Source organism: Cuculus canorus, chromosome 27, assembly GCF_017976375.1.
Source record: "Cuculus canorus isolate bCucCan1 chromosome 27, bCucCan1.pri, whole genome shotgun sequence".
Taxonomy (NCBI): Eukaryota; Metazoa; Chordata; class Aves; order Cuculiformes; family Cuculidae; genus Cuculus; species Cuculus canorus.
The window spans coordinates 1,094,275-1,113,181 of NC_071427.1; the positions used below are offsets into that span (position 1 = coordinate 1,094,275).

General features: G+C 44.6%; 1 protein-coding gene across 5 annotated transcripts in view; it reads right to left on the reverse strand.

Annotated features, from left to right (window-relative positions):
* Positions 1–498: 498 nt before the first annotated feature.
* RANBP3 (RAN binding protein 3) overlaps positions 499–18,907 on the reverse strand; it is a 50,941-nt gene continuing 32,532 nt past the window's right edge. For 2 of the 5 annotated variants that reach the window (XM_054050122.1, XM_054050123.1), the window contains exons 8-17: positions 17,903–18,006; positions 14,350–14,469; positions 13,613–13,716; positions 12,269–12,347; positions 11,422–11,524; positions 10,005–10,129; positions 8,791–8,911; positions 8,041–8,183; positions 5,204–5,384; positions 500–3,912 (exon numbers count right to left, since the gene is read on the reverse strand). In XM_054050122.1, the coding sequence (XP_053906097.1) occupies positions 3,869–3,912; positions 5,204–5,384; positions 8,041–8,183; positions 8,791–8,911; positions 10,005–10,129; positions 11,422–11,524; positions 12,269–12,347; positions 13,613–13,716; positions 14,350–14,469; positions 17,903–18,006 (1,124 nt within the window). In that variant the 3' untranslated portion in view covers positions 500–3,868. Of the gene's footprint in view, positions 3,913–5,203; positions 5,385–8,040; positions 8,184–8,790; positions 8,912–10,004; positions 10,130–11,421; positions 11,525–12,268; positions 12,348–13,612; positions 13,717–14,349; positions 14,470–17,902; positions 18,007–18,907 lie in introns of all 5 variants that reach the window. The other 3 variants (XM_054050121.1, XM_054050120.1, XM_054050124.1) reach the window with 3 other exon arrangements.

Sequence of the window (18,907 nt, forward strand, 5' to 3'; positions counted from 1 at the left end):
GTGAAGCCTTTCTACGCGCACCTAACGAAGCGTGACCCTTCCCAACAGCAGGACGTGTGATTCGGTATCCTTGGAACAGGCCATCACTGCCCATCGCAACGACAGAACCAGCCCTTTTGGTTACAAATTCAGTTTTCACATCTCTGAGCCCTCGAGAGGAGGCAGACAAAAGGGAACTCTGAAAACTCTCCTAAATGAGATTTTCATTCACAGAAACCATCTTCGATTGCTCTTCGCACGCTTGTACCACAGCCTAGGAGACAGGAGTGACTCAGGGTCCCCTTCACAACTGTCCCTTGGCCTCTGTCGCTCTGTGCTTATCGGCACAAGAGGAGGGCGGTATTACCCTGGAAAACTAAATCTCTCTCTAACCTTCTCTCCAAACTGATCTGCTCCCCCTACAACAGATCCTGGAGTTCACTTTAAGTCAGTGCACAAAGACCAAAGGAAGAGAAGCGCACAGTGAAAAGTCAGTTTAATGAAATCTTGCGTGACAAATTGTGGCAATGATCATAGTTGAAATTCCTAAAACTAGAGAAGATTATGGGAAAATGGTCAATTTTCAAATACACAACCTATTTCTAGAAAGGAATTAAAACGTTTTTTCTACATTTGCTGGGAGAAGCAGAGGCCAAACTGCAGAACAGGCCATGTTAGGAATAGTCCTTTGACAGCAACACCACCCAAGCGGTGGAGCTGGTCCCACAGTGACTGGGAACAGGGAGAATCATCACAAAGCGGATGTTTCAATCCTGCATGCTTCTAACATGGACAAGCGCCCAGCCTGGTCTTGGTGGGGATGGCTGAGGACCATAGAATGGTTTGGGTTGGAAGGGACCATGAAGGGCATCCAGTCCACCCCCTCTGCAGTGAGCAGGGACATCTTCAACTTGATCAGGTTCCTCGGAGCCCCATCCAACCTGACCTTGAATGCTTCCAGGGATGAGGCCTCCACCATCACTCTGACCAGGTTATTTGAGATCCTTCCCTGCCCTCTCAGAAGCACCGTGCGTGCGCTGGGCTACGGCAAAGTGGTGCAACTACCCTTTTTCTTGTCTTAATGCCTGTAGTTCCTGTGGCTGGGAGCTTCTTTTGAATGTCAGGGCTAAGAGGGTTCTTCCTGCAGCGTTCCCCAAGCAGCTGTGCTCAATGCCAAACTCTCCTTTCTGCCCTGGGCAGCGTGAAGGGTGAGACGCGCCATGGTAACAGCATCCATATGTGAGCAATAAACCCTGGAGTAAAGATGCAGCAGGAGAATGGTGCAAAGGGAAAAGGCTGGAGGACAACCTTAGTCCTCACTGCCCCCAGGGAACAAGGCAGGGCCCAGGGAGTTGGGGGCACTTGTTTTCTGAGAGGAGGTTTAGTGCAGTCCCCACGTGGATAGGACAGGGAGATAAAGCTTTCACAACACATGGGCATGATCAGGTTTTAGCTGTCAATTGTGGCCAATTCCATTCATGGCTCACACCAACCCTGTCCTCTTCACTGTAACACACGAGCAATGCTTCCAGCCAAAATAAAACTTGTGTCAGGAAACAATTGCCAGACTTTAGAATGCTGCGGTGGCTGTATCATCACCACGACACCCAACAAAGCAACCACGCCGATTCCGTTTTTCTGACACCTTTAATTTTCTTTATGCCGACAACGAGCAGCTTGGCGCCGCAAGGTTGTTTGAAAAGAGTACTTGAAATTTGAGTATCTCAGTGTAAAAAGATCCAAGATCCAAAATGCACATCACCTCTTGGAAAATCCAGCAGTTCCCCAGACCTTGTGACAGAGACTGTTGTGTGGGTGGTGGTGGGAACATGCTACGCTTCTGCTGCATGAGATGGGGGCATCAATGGTTAAACCCCCATATGTCTAAGGAGGAACAACCCCAAACACACAAAGGCATGAGCAGATGATCCAGAGATATCACAAAGGCAGTGGCACAGCGCAGCAGCAGCCCCTTTTGCTCCCTGGAAAAGCAATCCCAGATGTTCCTTCAAGGGGCTGTCAGAAAAAGCAAAGCAACCCCTGCCCCAAGAGCTTGAGTCTCCAGCAATGCTTAACAGTGGACAACAGGTAGAATTAAACATGTTCTTGACTCCCGGTTAAGTGTTTTCCACCAACACACAGGCGGTAAGGACTGCTTTGCTAGTTGAATAATTTCAAAGTTGCATTTGTGCTACAAATGGGGTTTTCATTTCCAATTCACTATATTAAATCCTTCTTCCCCTTGAATTCTCTTTTAAACTGTGCATTTTAGGTCTCCTTAACCTAAAGGAGAAAGACCAAGCAAGTGAGAAGTTACTTATCAGTAAAATACTTACAAGGAAAATAGAACAGTTTGGGCAGTTTATAAAGAAAGTGAACTGGTCGCTGTTCTTGGAGACCACCAAATTCTGACCTTGCTGGACAAGAACCTACCGTGTGTTTTCATGGCAGACAAAACTCAGCTTTCACACAAAAGCCCCAAATGATTAAAAAATATCCAAAGCAAAGAGTGAGTCCTGGGGACAGCAGGAGCATTTCAGAACTACACACGGGAAAACACATTCTTGCTTTTATTTTGGTGGAACAGAATACAGTGTCCTTCAGCCCAACCTATTCCAAACTGGCAATGTCACCTTCTTCATGCTGCAAGACTTCAGGAAACAGAAGAGGGACAGGAAGGGTTAGAAGTTAATTTTCTATTTAAGGCCGTTAATTCAGCAAGATGTTTAAAAATGAACTCAACTGTAAGCATGAGGAGTTGTGTTGATTCAGTGAAATTATTCACATGTGGTCAAGTCAGGCAAGTGCTTAAATGGCTTGGTGAATCAAGCCACTGAATGAGAGCTGCTTTGTTATACTGATTGATTTTTAATAGCTGGCAGAGCTCATCCCATGAGCCTGGTTTATTCTGGGAAGGGCTAACAGCTGTTTCCTCATCAACCTGTCGGAAGGTGTAACCTGTCTGCCTCCTACACCTCACTGTAGCCACAGAAACAGATCATTTCCTAAGAAATTGTATGCAACACCTATTGTATACAGTGGCTTAGCTCTCCCTTAAATAGTAACAGAAAAGAACAGTACAAAACAATAGTTTCACTTTTTCAACACACAAGAGCATCTTATTGAAAAACTAAAATAAAAAAGTATCACCACAATATAAATCCCCAAATAATAATAATGACATGGGAAGAAAGAAAAGGAGTTAGCAAAACATCCTGGGGACTTCAGAGTCTCTTCTTACCGCATTAAAAAAAGCTCTTCTGGTGAATCACAATGTTTTGTTTCTGTTTACAAACCCACTAGACAGGGAACAACAGCGTTCACTACCTACGTTGGGATTAAAAGGTAAAAACATAAATCTGCCCCATCCATAGTCCAAAAAGAGAGCGAACCCAGGAGGGCAGTCAGTGAGTTGGGGACTGGTGAGGACACGACTTCCCTGCAGGTGGCAGAAATTCATAAAGGGGGAGCAGGGGTTACAAAAGCAGAATTCGAGTTGGAACTGTGTCGGAAAGTTCTATCTTGGAGGCCTGCAAGACATGAGCTACTGAAGAAACAGTCAAAAGGTCCCAATGAGAAGCTGTGACAAGCTGTAATGTGCCATTTCAATTACAAGGATGAGGGGAAATGTTTGGTTTTTTTTGTTTTGGCTCATCAATATGATGAGCTTTCACGTCCCAAACCACATTCAGGTAGTTTCCAAGTCTGCTTTTTTTGTGTAGAATCTACTGATCCAGACCAAAAAACCAAACAAACAGAACAGGGATGCACAGTTTTTAAGTCCTGGAGTCTTCAACACTGCCTGAAAATAACAGCTGGCCTGGGGTATTCAGAGATGCCTGCAAGATGGTGTTGATAGCAGCCTTGCAAGCAGATCGGCTCACATCTGCTATGTGCTGCCAACGTTCTGCCCGTCACCTTCATCATTAGGACCTGAAACAAACAAATTAGTTTTTTGTCATGAGAAATATCTTTTGTTTCTTGCCTTACAATAAGCGACCCTACCCGAGAAGCCAACCGAAGCCTCAAACTTAGGATTTCAATGACAGACGGAAACTGTAGAGTTCTCCTTCCCCTCCTCACATCTTACTTCTCCAGATTAAGTTCTGCCCACTGCAGAGTTTTATGTTCTTAACTCATCTGGTTTGGGGTTCCAGTAGAACCCCAGAGCCCGAAAGCTCAGTTTCCAGCCTCGTCAATCCACCCACAGCTTTTGCCAATACTCATTCCGATGGTTTTGCCCTGCGGTGAAGCAGTATAGGACCAGTCTCTGTCAAGGGTGGGATGCTCTATGCCACACGAAAGCAAAGCTGCAGCATTTCCTTGCAGAGGTCACCTCAAATCCCTGCTGCGGGGCTGGACTCGGGGCTGTCCCTTTGGGAAAGGGATTGTGATAGACACCGTTCAGGAAGTCTGTTCTGGGTGGCTGTGGAAAGCATCAGGATTACCCGTTTTGTACTGAGAGCTGGGAGTAACAGTGGGATTGCAGGGCCTGAGGCAGTGGGAAAGAGCATAATCAGTCATGAGAGCTGGTACAAACTGTCTCGAGATCTGAGATAAAATAGTAAGGGAATACTGCAATCTCCTGAGTAGCAGCATTTGTCCCTGCTTGCTGCAGGGGGGTTGGGCCAGATGACCTTCAAAGGTCCCTTCCAACCCAAACCAGGCTATGATTCTCTGACTCCCAAATCAGAAGCAGGGATGGAAGCCTTCGACCAACTGAAGACCAGAGGTTTGTTTTTTTAATTATGGCCTCCTCATGCTCAGTGAAACTCATAACACACTTCCCATGCCTCCTTGTAAACCATCTGCCTTCCAAAAAGCACCCTACTCGAGGATCAGTCCAGATCCTGCCTGCCGAGAGCAGCCCAAGACAGGCAGCTCTTGTTTGATGTGCAAGTCTCGGCCACAATGAAGGCAAAAATGAGCTCAACCATCCCTCAAAGATCCCATAAACAAAGCTAGAACTAATAGAAGCACAGATAACCTCTGCAGACTGTGACAGGTCACTCAGAGCAGCACAAGGGCCTTCGTACTGGTTTGGAGAAGCAGCGAGAAACAGCTGCCTTCAAAAAGGCAATCCATGCATCGAGACTTATTCAATGCACTTGTGAGAATTAACAGGCCAGAAGCAGAGCCAGAACATACGATTAGAGAGAGGCCTGCCTTACAGAACAACAGAGGAACAGGTATGGGAAATAGGAAACTCTGCTTTCTTGCTTACCACTTCCAACTGATCCTGAAGGTGCAATGACATCATCATCGCTGTCCTCCTCATTGGATTGCGTTACCTCTGGCTCAGGTGCTACATTCTTGACTTCTTGCTCTTGTTCCACTCTACTCCGCAAGGCCAAGATCCGGTGGTGCAATGCAGCATACAGCTGCCCGGTATCCTTAGAGCTTGCCTACAGTTTTTTTAACATTCAGAAACAAGAAAAGGGGGCTAGGAATTATAACAGAATAAACCTCTGCTCACGCAATACACACCAGTCACACCAAACTTCACAATCTCCTTTCCAGTTTTCGCAGCTAGGGTTTGTCAGATGAGGTCAGGATGGGCTGTGCTGCACATAGAAAGATGCTAGATACGCTAAACTGACAGGGGGAAACCAACTTTCTCTGGCTAACAGAACCTGTGTGAGCTGATTTCAAATTGCAGAACGGTTTGGGTTGGAGGGGACCATAAAGATCACCCAGTTCCAGCCCCCTATGATGGGCAGAGACACCTCCCACTGATCAGAGGCTCCAAGCCCCATCCAACCTGGCCTGGAACACCTCCAGGGATGGCGCAGCCACCACTTCCCGGGGCAATCTGGGCCAGGGCCTCCCCACCCTCAGCATGAAGAATTTCTTCCTAATGTCTAATCTAAATCTTCCCACATCCAGTTTAAAGCTGTTTCCCTTTGTCCTGTCACTCCAGGCCCTTGTAAAAACTGTCTAAGGTAGAGACCACAGCCTTCTCTTCTCAAGACTGAACAACCCCAACTCTCAGCCTGTCCTCACAGCAGAGGTGCTCCAGCCCTCCGATAATCTTCATGGCCTCGTCTGGACCCATTCTAAATCCTTATGTTGGGGGTTCCAGAACTGGACACCCAGCTCCATGTGGGGGGGTCTCACAAGAGTGGAGTAGAACGCTTCTTCACCCAGGAGTCACACAACCTTTCTGACACCTCCTAAAGCTGATGCTTAAAAGTTCTTTAATTAAAAAGTTTGTCTTGCACAGATTTCCCCAGGTTTGTTGATAGCTTATCTTCACAAATGCCTTACTTGTAATCAAGACACTTAATTGCTTCATAATGCACTGACACAACATTTCAACATAAGATACAATGAGAAAACCAAACGGATGTGCAGTGAAGCAGATGATTATGCCTTTTTTTCTTTTATACTGCTCAGCTGTACACAGGGGAGCATTTGTGCTTCAACCTGCCCAAGCATTATACTTTTGTTACTCTCAAAGCTTAAACAGCTGCTTCAGGCCTTCAAAAAATCAATTTTTAGGCCTATTGAACTAAGTATTCATGGCACATTATTTAAAATAGAACTCCCTTTGAATACTATGAGACCCTGTCTGCACTACGTCAATTAAGTCCTTGTGTTAACTACCATTAGCCCAAGTTAACCATAAGATAACAATCCCACTTTTCAGATTCTTTCACAAGAAGTTGTTCCCACCCTCTCCACCAGTCACTCAAATCCACCACCTCTGTATTTGCAGAACTCCCCTGCAATGACTGGATGAATGAGCCAGAGTGGATAAATCATTCCATACAGGATACTTATCATCAATACTGAAAGCCATAGTACATAACCTGATGACAGGATAACTCAAAATTTTCAAATCTAGAAAAATACTGAGAAAAACTTTAATTTCAGAGAATCACGGAATCGTTTGGTCGGAAAAGACCTTTGAGGTCATTGACTACAGTCGTCCCTGTCCACTACTAAAAGCAGATCTCTGAGCACCTTGCCTGCTTATCTTTTAAACCCCTCTAGGGATGGTGCCCCTGGGAGCCTCTGCCAGCACTCAACAACCCTTTCAGGGAAGAAATTTTTCCTGCTGTCCAATCTGAACCTGCCCTGGCAGAACTTGAGGACATTTCCTCTTGTCCTGTCACTTCTTAGTTGGGAGAAGAGGCCAACACCCACCTCACCACAACCTCCTTTTAGGCCGTTGTAAACCGGGACAAGGCCTCCCTTCAGCCTCCTTTTCCCCGTTTTTTCCTTCACCAATGGAACATTCAGTTCCACTGTGGGACTCCAGATTCCAGTCCCACAAACCTCCAGTCACAGGGAAACCCAACCACTTGCTGTTCTTTATTTCTGATCCATAATGACACTTAATTCTTTAGCAACCCCTTGGGTAGGACCAGTGCCAGTCAGAGAATGTGCTCAGACCTCCCAAAATTCCCAAGTGCTCTTAGCAGATATTAGGGAATGACCTTGCTTTTCTTGTTAACTGTACTGTGGTCTCCCAGGTGTTCTAGTAATTCTAACTGGAATTGCTGTTTTCCCATTTAGCAAGCACAGAAACCACTTTCACTGTCCTGCTACTGCTTGAAATAATCTGTATTATAAGAAAATGAAAGTTAAAATATGGTAACTACTAACAGAATGTTCCTGGTGGGCAGTGTTTCACTTCCAGTGAGCACCTACGCATCCCCCCCCATGCTGCAGACAGACAGATGGTTTTTCCGTGCTCCAGTTCTGCTGATTCTAACTTGGGTTAAGCTATTGCATCTGTGAAATCTATGATGCCTATTTCCTTTGATAACAAAAAAATTATTTGCATTAGTCTTACGCTACATTTATAGTCTCAGTAAGCATGGAAACAGATCCCATGACTCCTCGGTCAATGCTTTGGAGAATCTGGTTTCACAGGCTACGAGGGTTTTCAGATGAGCAAAGTCCCTGATCTTTGGAGAGGCAGTGGTGAAAAGGAGGTAGGGAGCCAAGAAGAATGGGAACATTGCCTTAACTACAGTTTAAAGCAACCACCAATTTTAGTAGGAAGGTTTAAGATGTAAAAAAAAAAAAACAAACCCAAAAACCAGTACTCACTGATATAAGAAAAACTTTAACTCCCTGGTCCTCTGTATCCATGGCGGTGATCCGGATGCTCTTCTCACTGGCTTTATCGATCTGCATCTGAGCCCAGAGCTTGGTATTTAAGATTAACCTGAGACTCCCCTGAGTCCTCATCACTAAAGCCAACATAAAAGAGGAGTTAGGTGGAAAAAGATGCAACAGGAAGCTCAAAACAGCCAACATGGCTTTTTATTGCGTGAATGTTTAAGTGTCTTTACAGAGAGTATGAAGACAAAGCCTTAAAAACAGGAATCTTGTCACGACTGCTAATCAGAAGAGTGTAGGCTATTAAAGTCATCAGTCACATCTAAAGTTGATCCAAAGTCTTGTATTTTAATACAGAGGTCAACAGTTGAATTTGAGCTGACAATCTCGGGCTCAGGCACATTCCTGCCAGTTCAAACAGTCATTAAAGAGACCTCCCCCACCACAGGCATCCTGTCCCAAAAGGCACAAAGCCCAAGATCTGAAGAATGTTACCCTAAATTCCTAGTCAAATATCCTAATTGCTAAACAGAGCTTGCTTTTATGGGGAAAAAGTAACCACAACACTTGCTACAATAGGAGGATATAAAAAGATAACTCTCTGGAGGAAATGCTCAGAAAGGAAAAGAGAAAAGGCCCAAACTGCTTCTGAGTTGCTGTAGCTATGACCTAATCTGAAGCGGATGCTGTTGTGTCACGGAAACAGCACTGTCACCCAGTACCTCATTTTCCTCTTACCCAGCCGAGACTGCAGTGTTCCGTCATCTGTCGAGGCCATATCGTTGAGCCTCAGAAGTCCTCGGCCTCTTTCCACCCAAGACTGAGAGTTTTTATCAAATACAAACAGCTTGCACTGAATCTGTAACAGAAAATATCTCTATAGCACAGCGGTCGATCGAAATCATAATATAGTTCAGATTAGGTCCTGTTTGGGATCCCAGTGTATTAAATCACATAGGAAAAAAGGCAAGCTAGGTGAGAGGTCCAAGTTACAACCTATCCATGCAAACCAGTCCTCTCTTAAGTAGCTTCCCTAAATGAGACAGGACTCTCGTCTCTTCAGTATTCAATTACATCAGGCATCCAGGAGTTTCTGAATTATAGAGAGACAGAGAAGCACCAGAAGAACTATTTAAAGCCCCTCCATGTCTGGTAAAAAGATGTCTGAGTAATCAAACATTATAGATGTCTTATAGGAAATATAAGCGTCTTATAGGAAATATAATTGATGCTAAGCATCAGTCCCTGTCACAGTGCTGCTCTTCGGTGTCAGAAGAGACAAGCTTGTTCCTAGGGCAAAAACCTACCCTTAAAACCAAACCAGTTCAGATACTGAGAAACTTACAAGAAAAGCTATAACTGGATGATAAAGAGAACAGGAGAAATAAATTTTACACAAAACCCCTACACATTTTTCTGAAGGATATACTGAAGTTAAGCACATTTAAGTATAGAGTTCAATAAATCATGATTAAAATCAGGACCCTTAATTCGTGACTGAATGGCCTTCTAAAACATCACTAATTCGATTAAACACCTCTCAAGAAACTCCTGAGCACTGTTACAGTTTCTGCTATGCAAGAAGTCAGATTGCTGGCATAACAGTCTATTCTGAGGATAAAAAATTTCAGTAGGACAATAATTAAAGAACTTAAATATTCATTTCATTTCAGTTTTCTTCAAATAGATGTTTCGCAGGGCATAGCTTTTATGTGATTGATTCAGCAAAGTGTGCTTTAGACTGGTCTGGATGGCTGAAAAACTAAAATTTATTCAGAAAGAGGACACGAAGAAACAATAAAGTGAGGATCTGATAAAAAGTTTGCATTTTAACACAAGAAAGTACATGAGAGAGAGAATGCTGAGCTGCAGGGAATCAGGATTGTGAATTCTCTGGGCATCCATATTAATCTCCATAAATTCAAACTCCTCCAACTTGATCCATTCCTTACCTGCAACACGTTACTTTCAGCTTCCTCCCCAGTAATCACTTCTACCTTCGCTAACAAGCACTTCCGTGCTGTTGCTTTAGTGTAGGCTGCTGCAGACTCTGCCAGCGATTCTGAAACGTTATTAACTGGACAATATTTGAGAGTTTGAGATGATTAGCAAGTAATTATCTAAGATTCATAAAGGTCTCACAAGCACCTCAGAATATAGAGAAATAAAGTACAAGAGACAGACACAAATAGAAAGTTAGAAACAGAGCAGGAGATGAAGCAGAAATTACAGCTAGTCTTAAGACTTGTTTTGAAAGCTCAAGGAGACACCAGGAACAGAAGAGGGTAAGTTACTGAAAATTTTCATCCCTGCAAACAATATTTCATAGAATTATAGAATCACTGGGGTGCAAAAAAAAAACCTGTGAGATCAAGTTCAACCACCCCTGTCCACTACTAAACCAGATTCCCGAGCACCTCATCTGCTGATCTTTTAAAGACTTCCAGGGATGGGGACTTCATCACCTCCCTGGGCAGCCGTTCCAGTGTCAGAAAAGCTTTTCAGTGAAGAAATTTTTCCTGATGTCCAATCTGAATCTGCCCTGGTGCAACACGAGGCCATTCCCTCTTGTCCTATCGCCCGTCACTCGGGGGACTAGACCAACACCCACCTCACCACAACCTCCTTTCCGGCAGTTGTAGACAGTGATGAGCTCTCTCTCCTCAGCCTCTTTTTCTTCAGGCTAAACAACCCCCAGTGCCCCCAGCCACCTTTCAAAGGGCTTGCTCTCCAGCCTCTTCCCCAGCTTCACTACCCTTCTGGACATCTACGTCCATGTAGATGCTCCAGCAGCGCTGACACAGCTACCACCTACACACGTACAGCAAGATTCACCTTCCACTTGTATTTTGGCTTGCAAGCATTTTGCTGGAGAAACCCCAGAGCTCCCAAAGTTTCCAGAAAATCTTGCCATTCCAAAGAGTCAGAGGTCCATAATCCAGCAAACATTTCTTGGTTCAAGCAACACGTAGTGCCCCCACTCAACACAACACACATTTGACTCAGACATTCAGTCACTGGAAGTATAATAGCCTCATTAATAGTTTGCCACATTTCCTCTGCGCTCTGTGGGGTCCAAGGGCCTGCTCTCTTGACTCTCTCTACTTTCCTTTTGCTGAAGATACTCTCAGCACCACAGAATGACCATGGAAGAGACAGCACAGCCTGTACGTGTTTAATATTAAAGACGAAAGGACAAGAGAATCGACAGCATCCAGCACGTTGCCTCCCACCCCCCTGTATCTGTGGTTACAGGAGACAGCAAAGGTAACAGAAAAGGTTACATTTTTATAAAATAATGATATTGAAGAATTTAAACAAAAATTCCTGAATTAATATATTTTAATATTTAGTATTTTTTTTTTTTACCTTTCTCTGGTGTGGCTTCCTGAGAAGATGATTCAGACCCAGACTCTGTAGCAGCATTCTCCTTGTTACTCTCTGTACTACCTTCATTTGATTTGGGTGGACTCTATCACAAAGAGAAGAGGAGGTAAACAGGAGAGAGAAAGTAATCACCGATTCTGCAGAACAAGACTAGTGACCGATTACAGAGGGAAGACCTAGTGTTTATAAACCATACGGCAAAAGAAGAATCCCACAGCTGACACGTTTTCACCCTGCTACTCTGGCCAAGGAATTGAATGGAGCACGACCTGAAAATCAGTTCAAATTATTTTCCCCTGAACTGAAACCAAATTTCAACCCTTATTTTGAAGCTATGTTCAACAATACACATCAATTTCAGCTACAGTTCAACTTTCAGCATACTTGACTGAACTCAGTGGTTAGATGAGTATGGATGTACAGCATTCAACATCTCCCTTCAGTTCCAGCACAGCAATAAAAACTCCAGCAGGGCAGCGAGGCACTAGCGCAATGCCTCAGGCTGGAACACAACAAACAGTGAGGTTCCCGAATGACACCTCAGTACTGAGGCAGCTGCCTTAGCACTGGATTTGACTCCCCCAGTGATGGGATTTCATGTCACTGAACCCTTAGTTCAGAGGAACTCTTAGTTCAGAGCGCAGTAAACACAAAATACCCTCAAGTACTTGTACTGAAGAAGCCATTTAAAGCAGCAAGTCATGCCACAAAGTGCTTGGAGCTGAGAATCATGCTATGGCGACGCTTAAAGCTTCTCAAAATTCCTGAGGGAGAATCTGTAATGCAAACTGCTCACAAAAATTGCGTCTCCTGCACTGTGGGTACTCACTAGGACTCGCTCACTCATGTTCTGTCCAAACACAAACTTGTTGCTGGATGCATCTGTGCTGTTCGTAGAGTTCTCTACACTGAAAAAGAAACAACACAAAACAGGTTTTAGAAGTCACGAAAATATCTGTTTGACTTCTACTCATAAAATTCCTCAAAAAGTGAGCAATTGACATCGACTTTGTTGACACAGAAATGCAAGGAAAAAAATTCGCTCAACTTAATAACACAAGAGCACGTCCTGGTTTTACAGAATGGGAGTTCTCTTGGAATGGTGGCATATGCTTTTGTCACTGTAAATACCTTCCCTTATCTAATCACATATCAAGCAACGCTGAATGCTAAGTGAGGACTTGCTGTTCATCCACACGGCATCCTACGAGCACAATTCCAGGTCACTGATTTCAGAAAGGGGAAGAACTTAAACAACAGCACTTGCAATATCATAACTGAAGCAAAGGCAGCAGGGATCAGCAACATCTTTTATCAGACAAGCTGCTAGACTACAGCCTCCCCTGGAGGTTTCACAATCAAGTCTCAGCCCTCACATTTTCCTTAGGGGATAAGCATCCTCTTCCCATGTGGCATTTTAACTAAGGGATTTTAAATCCCATTTAGGAAAGACAATAGTTCTACTGTTTTACAGACTCAAAACCTTAACAAGTCATTGTTCACCTCCCTTCCCTTTAGGCACACCCCACATCAACACTCTTTACGCAGTGAGCACGCAGAATGCTGATTACCAGCAGCTGGGCCTACATGAGTTTCACCGAGTTTGGAAAATGGGGGCACACACATTACTACATGATTCAAGTGGAACAGGCACCAAAGGCTTATGGTTGGACTTGATGATCTTAAGGGTCTTTTCCAACCTAATCAATTCTGTGAAAAGAAGCGTGACCAGCAGGGCAAGGGAGGCAATTCTCCCCATTTACTCCACTCTGGAGAGAGCCCCCCCTGGAGCCTTGACTCCAGCTCTGGAGCCCCCAAACACAAGGAGGACACGGAGGTGTTGGAGCACAAACAGAAGAAGCCACAAAGATGGTCCAAGGGCTGGAACAGCTTTCGTGCTAGGACAGGCTGAGAGCGCTTTGGTTGTTCAGCCTGATTGTTAGTTTTCTGAAGAGGCTTTGGTGAGGACCTGGTCAAGTCAGTGCTGTCAAATGCATCTCCCTTGACCAGATAACTGAGGATCCCCCCAGGTCTGAAGTCTGCTACCTCATTCTTCAGAAGCCTGGCTTCCACTGACCCACTGCAAGCCTTGCATCCAATAAAGAGCAGAACCACAAACGATTCTGAACACAGAAAAAGGAAAACTGTCCCACAGATTTTTCTGTAGTCTCACCTGGAACTGATGTACTGTAGAAAATAATTTGTTGCCGAAGGTACATCCGATGTAGGAAGGCCTGCATTCTGCACATCAGCAGTTTCATCGCTTTCATCTCCTAGCTATAAGAAGACCAAGTGTACGTTGATGGTTTTAACTACTGACCACATTTTCAGCTCATTCTTACCCAAGACAAAGTTCCACCCACAAACACTTCCTACACTACAACAATGTAAGCCCACATCCCAGTATTACACCTTTTGTTACGCCACGAAACCTGTGCAAACCTACTTCAACAGGAGGTACTGACGATCCAGCTCTATTATTCCATGCCAGGTTTGAACCTAGGCTGCCCTGCTTTTCTTTTCTCACATTTTTTAAGTCTGGGTTGCGTGGGAACGACTTAGAAACACATTTCAGCTTAAGTCTGACCCAAAAGGTAAGAGAAAACACTACATCACACTGAGCTTTAGGTGTTACCTATGACTGTAGTAGATGCATTAAGTTGTTAAAAAGCTTAAGACACTAAAAGGTATTAAATAGTGTTTCAATGTCTAGACGACCACTTTCACTGAGCAGCCAAACAAACCGTGTTCTCAGCTTGTCATCTTGCAGATATACCTGGAGGTTTTAACGCTAGCTTCAAAGCACTTTATACACAGTGTGTAGAGCTGATGCCAGCGAGTGATCTGTTCCACCGCTTATCCTCACTTAAATACATCAACTCTACATCAAGATAACGAACACGTGTTTACCTTAACTCTATCTCTTAAGTTCTGTCCAAATACAAATGCTTGCTGTGCGTTTAGTTCCGCCTTCTCACAGCTGTCATCATCTGAAGTGTTGTTGGACTCTTTTTTCTGACATTCTCCTGCCTGAAGAACAGAAATGGAAAACTTTAAGTCTGGCAATCAAGTTTTTTTTAAAGAGAAAACACGTTATGACATGCTGAGTCAGTCATTTACAATGACAACTAATAACATCTCCAGAGCCACAATGCAAATTTCGCATTTAACAACAATCCTGTTGTTTAAACCATCTTTCTCAACAAATCAGAGAATAGTTAAGTTTAAGGGGATCTCTAAGAGTCATTTAGGTCAAACTGTGCTCAAGGCAGCACCAACTTCAAACTTACGCGAGGCTACCTGAGAGCTCGTACAGTCAGGTCTCACAAAATCCAAGGACGGCAGTTTTACAGTTTGGCAGAATGGTTAAACGTTTGGCTGCACTAAATACGGCAGTTCTGTCCTATTATCCAACTGGAGTCCCCCTTCCTCACACCTCTGGCTTGTCATTTATATGGTAGGCATGTTTTATCTCACTACACCACATCACTAGAATTAACTGAGGGGAACAATTCCATTCCTTCTCCTCTAACCCAAGCAGAATATACTCAGCTTTTTCACTCTCTCATCAGACATCACGAGCTCCAGCTGCTGGCCGACCTGCTGGTTTATACTGGCAAGCCCCAAACCATACACAACATTCCTGATGCCATCCAGCTGTGGCAAGTAAAGGGGAATCATCAACTTTTCTGACCCTAATGACTGCAGTCTTAGTAAAAGCACCCAGTACGTTGTCTCAGTAACAGAATGCACCGCTCATTTGTGTTCAACTTGTTGTTCCTCACTGTCGTACAGGACCTCGAGGTTCCTAAATCTTTTGTCCTCCTAAGAATCTTATTCTACTCTGCACTTGGCAGCCCACTTTCCATTAGCGGCTCCATAAACCTTCACTGCAGCTGCCACAGCAGTGTTTTCCCCTGTTATTCCTACACAATGGTTCTTATCCCATTATACTCTGGCCTTCGGGCCTGCAAACTCTTGTAGTGGCCAGCAAGGAACTACAGCCAGTGTGAGGACCCCCCACTCCCTCTTCTCTCCTCAGTTCCTACCCTGTACCTTTGTCTTACGTTGAAGACCCAACAAAATGCATGCATAAAGCCCAAAAACCGCTCAATGCGCAGCAGCTGGCCCGCATTGAAGTGTGTGCTGACCAGCACTGACAGCAGCGAGCGCATCATAAACAGAAAACAAACCCCAAAGTTTGAGCACATCCTGATGGAAATTAGAGTTACTACGCAAAGAGTATTATGGGGTAGCATCTGCTCCACTGGAGAGGATGCCCAAGGGGAAGGTGCCTGTCTGGGGAGCCCCAGTCACTTGTTTTCCTGGCTGGCCCATGGAAGTTTTTCCTTTTCTTTCCCTCTTTTGCTCTCCTCCAAAATAAAACATTCATCACCCTTAGAAGTAACACTATCAGCTACAGACCCTGCTCATGAAATCTGTACATGAGAACTTGTCTCAGCATTCCTCATACAACACCAAGATCCCTGAGCACTTTTGTCTGTACAGCTGCCTTCCAGCCAGCCTCTCTCCAGCCCTTGTGACATGTGGGTTACCCACTTCAGGTACAGACTTGGCATTTGTTACCTGTCAGTTGGTTTCTTTTGGCTCATTTTTCCAGCCTGCTGAGATCCCTCTGAATGGCTCTGCCATCCAATACGTTGTCCATTTTCCCCTTCCCTCAGTTTACCGGCATTAACAAGCTTAGTAAGAGTCACTCCACCTCACCAGGTTGTTCAAGTCAACATTCAGCAGCACTGACCCCCAGATCAGACCCAAAGGAACACCTTCAGTAACTGACTGCCCACCAGACTCTGAACCACTGACTCCTACTCTTGAAGCTCACTGGTTCAGCCAATTTTCCACCCACTTTAAATCCCACCCAACACAGACATTTCTCTCCAACTTGGCTATGATGATGACACTGGAGACCATCTATTTCAAAGACCTTGCTAAAGTCAAAACCAAAAGGCAATGCTGCTCTGCACAGCCAGACATCTCAGAGGGAAAAAAAATCAGGTGGGTCACCATGTTTTGTCCATGCTGGCTGCTCTCAGTCACTCTCAGGTGCTTCATATCCAAGGACTCCATCAGGAAGAGAGAGGAAGGGGATGAGCAGTCTCTACTTTTCTGGATCCTCTTTCTTGCTCTTCTTGAAAATACATGCCATGTTCTCTTCTTCCCCAACAATGGGGACCTCCCACAGAATCACAACAGTTTGTTGACAGGTCTCACAGGAACAGCAGCCAACTACCTCAAGGGCGCATCTGTCTGGTCTCACGGCCTCATGTACGTCAAACTGTCTTAGATTGTTCTGAAGTGAATTTACCGTAATAAATCGCTCTCCCAGGCTTCCCCTAGGAAAAAGGACCTGGCAGACCTGACAGCAGACTCTCCAGTGAAAAACAGAACAAAGGCATTGACTCCCTCACATTTTTTCATGTCTTTCGTCACCAGGTTCCCTTTAATGTTTGGCCGCAGGCCTATAACGTTCCTCCCCCTTGCCTTTGCTGCTGATGCACCAATAGAAGCCCTTTGGCCAGCCCTTCCATCCCTGGTCACTGCCAACTCCAGCTACACTTTGGCTTTCCCAGTTCTCTCTCTACGCACCCATGCAATCCTTTTGTACACATCTCAGCTACCTTGACTTCTTTCCCAACTTTCGTACGCTTCCTCCCTTTCTGAATTTAAGAAGCTCCTAGTTCACCCATGCTGGCCTCCCACCGCACCTGCGTGACTTCCTGCACATTGAGATAAAGTACTTATTCTCCAAGGTGGGTGTCCATAAAGATAGTTCTCCTGAGCCCTTCTGTTCTTTGGGATCTTACCAACAAGCTCAAGGAACAAGATGAAGTCTTCTCTCCTGAAGTCTGGGTCTTCATTTTGCTCCTTATTTTCCCCACACCCCTCAGGATCTCAAACTCCATCTCAAAGCTACTCTCAACCCCTCTATTTCTCACCAGTTCCTTGCTTTCAATACCAGGCCTGGGCCAGTATCTCCCTGGTCAACTTATCCAGCACCTGCATCAAAAAAGCTGTCCTCAACTTATTCCTAAAATCTCCAGGAGTATTTCTACCACGACACGTATGGTGTCACTCAAGCAGCAGCAAGATTTGCCAGCAAAGCTAAAAATAAAGCTAGAAGGATTAAAAGGAACCACTGAGAGCAGAAGCAGAACTGAGCAATTTTTGTATATTTCTGTATATTTTGTGTGCGAAAATAGGTATGAAAAGCCACCCTAAACTGTGGATTCGGTAAGTCTTTGCTGCAGCTCTTGAACTGGTAAAGATAAATACGGCATATTTTTAGCACAGTATAAAATCTCCTGCTACACCTAATGAACTGCCTCAGTAAGGAGAGATAAGGAGCTATCAGTGATGGAACTGCACTCATGCTCCTGCTCAGAGAATGCCAATTTCATGTTCGTCATCTTGAGTGTCCTTTAATCCTCCTCCAACTCACCTTGTCTTCAGAGTCAGAACTTTTCAGTGTTGCATTACTTGGTGATTCTGATGTGGCTGCAGAATCTGGTGGGATATTTACACCATTGGTGCCACTGCTGAGAACTGCAAGAAGGAATGAGAAAGTGTCATAAGTTGTTTAGATGTTTAGATTGTCCTGCAAGTAGAAAGTTTCCTACAGCAAACTGTATGCTGTTCTCTTGTTTAAAGTCCAGGAAACATCGCAATGTAAGCTACGGAGCTCCCATAGTATTTTGCAAGACACAAGAACCACGATTCAGCAAATCTTAGCAGAATCAAAATTCCAAACGAGGAACCATATTAGCAGAAAGTCACCGAATTGCTACCAATACCAAAGGGACTTCAACACATAGAGCTTAAAGCAATCACCCTGCTCCAGTCTCATGCTGTTCCCAGCCAGCAGGCTCCTCTTTGGCCTGATCTAGCTACTTACTGAAAACTCGTACCCCAATATTGAATCCTCTGTAGAGTCTGATCTGTACCAACAGGCATGCCAAGAAATCAAGCTGGAAATGTTTGGTTCTACGCCAGATGCAGCATTAACTGAAATACCTTCTGTTTCAGTCCAACTAAACTTCCAAATAACAAAAGGCAGGGGCTGGGAAAACACTAGTGTTGGGAGATGTTGACACCTTCAACCGGTGTTTTTTGCTTTAACTTCCAATTTTCAGTCATGTCTCTTTCTATCAGCAGCACCAACAGCATAACGCTGACAACTAAACTAAGAATTAAAAGTGTATCTCTAAGTGCCAACTAGAAAATGGTCCCAAAGCCTCGAGGCACCTCCTAGCAACTCCGGCATTTCCTACCACTGTGCAGTTAGCTGAAGTCGACCAGCACCGTTCAACTGACAAGCAGTAGCTTCTCACATCATGGTCAACCGAGATTATCAATCCACACCCTTAGAAGTCTTAACTCCAAAACGCAAGCACAGACTACCCCAAAGCTGGAGGCCTGGCAACGTCAGACCGCCATCCTACACAAA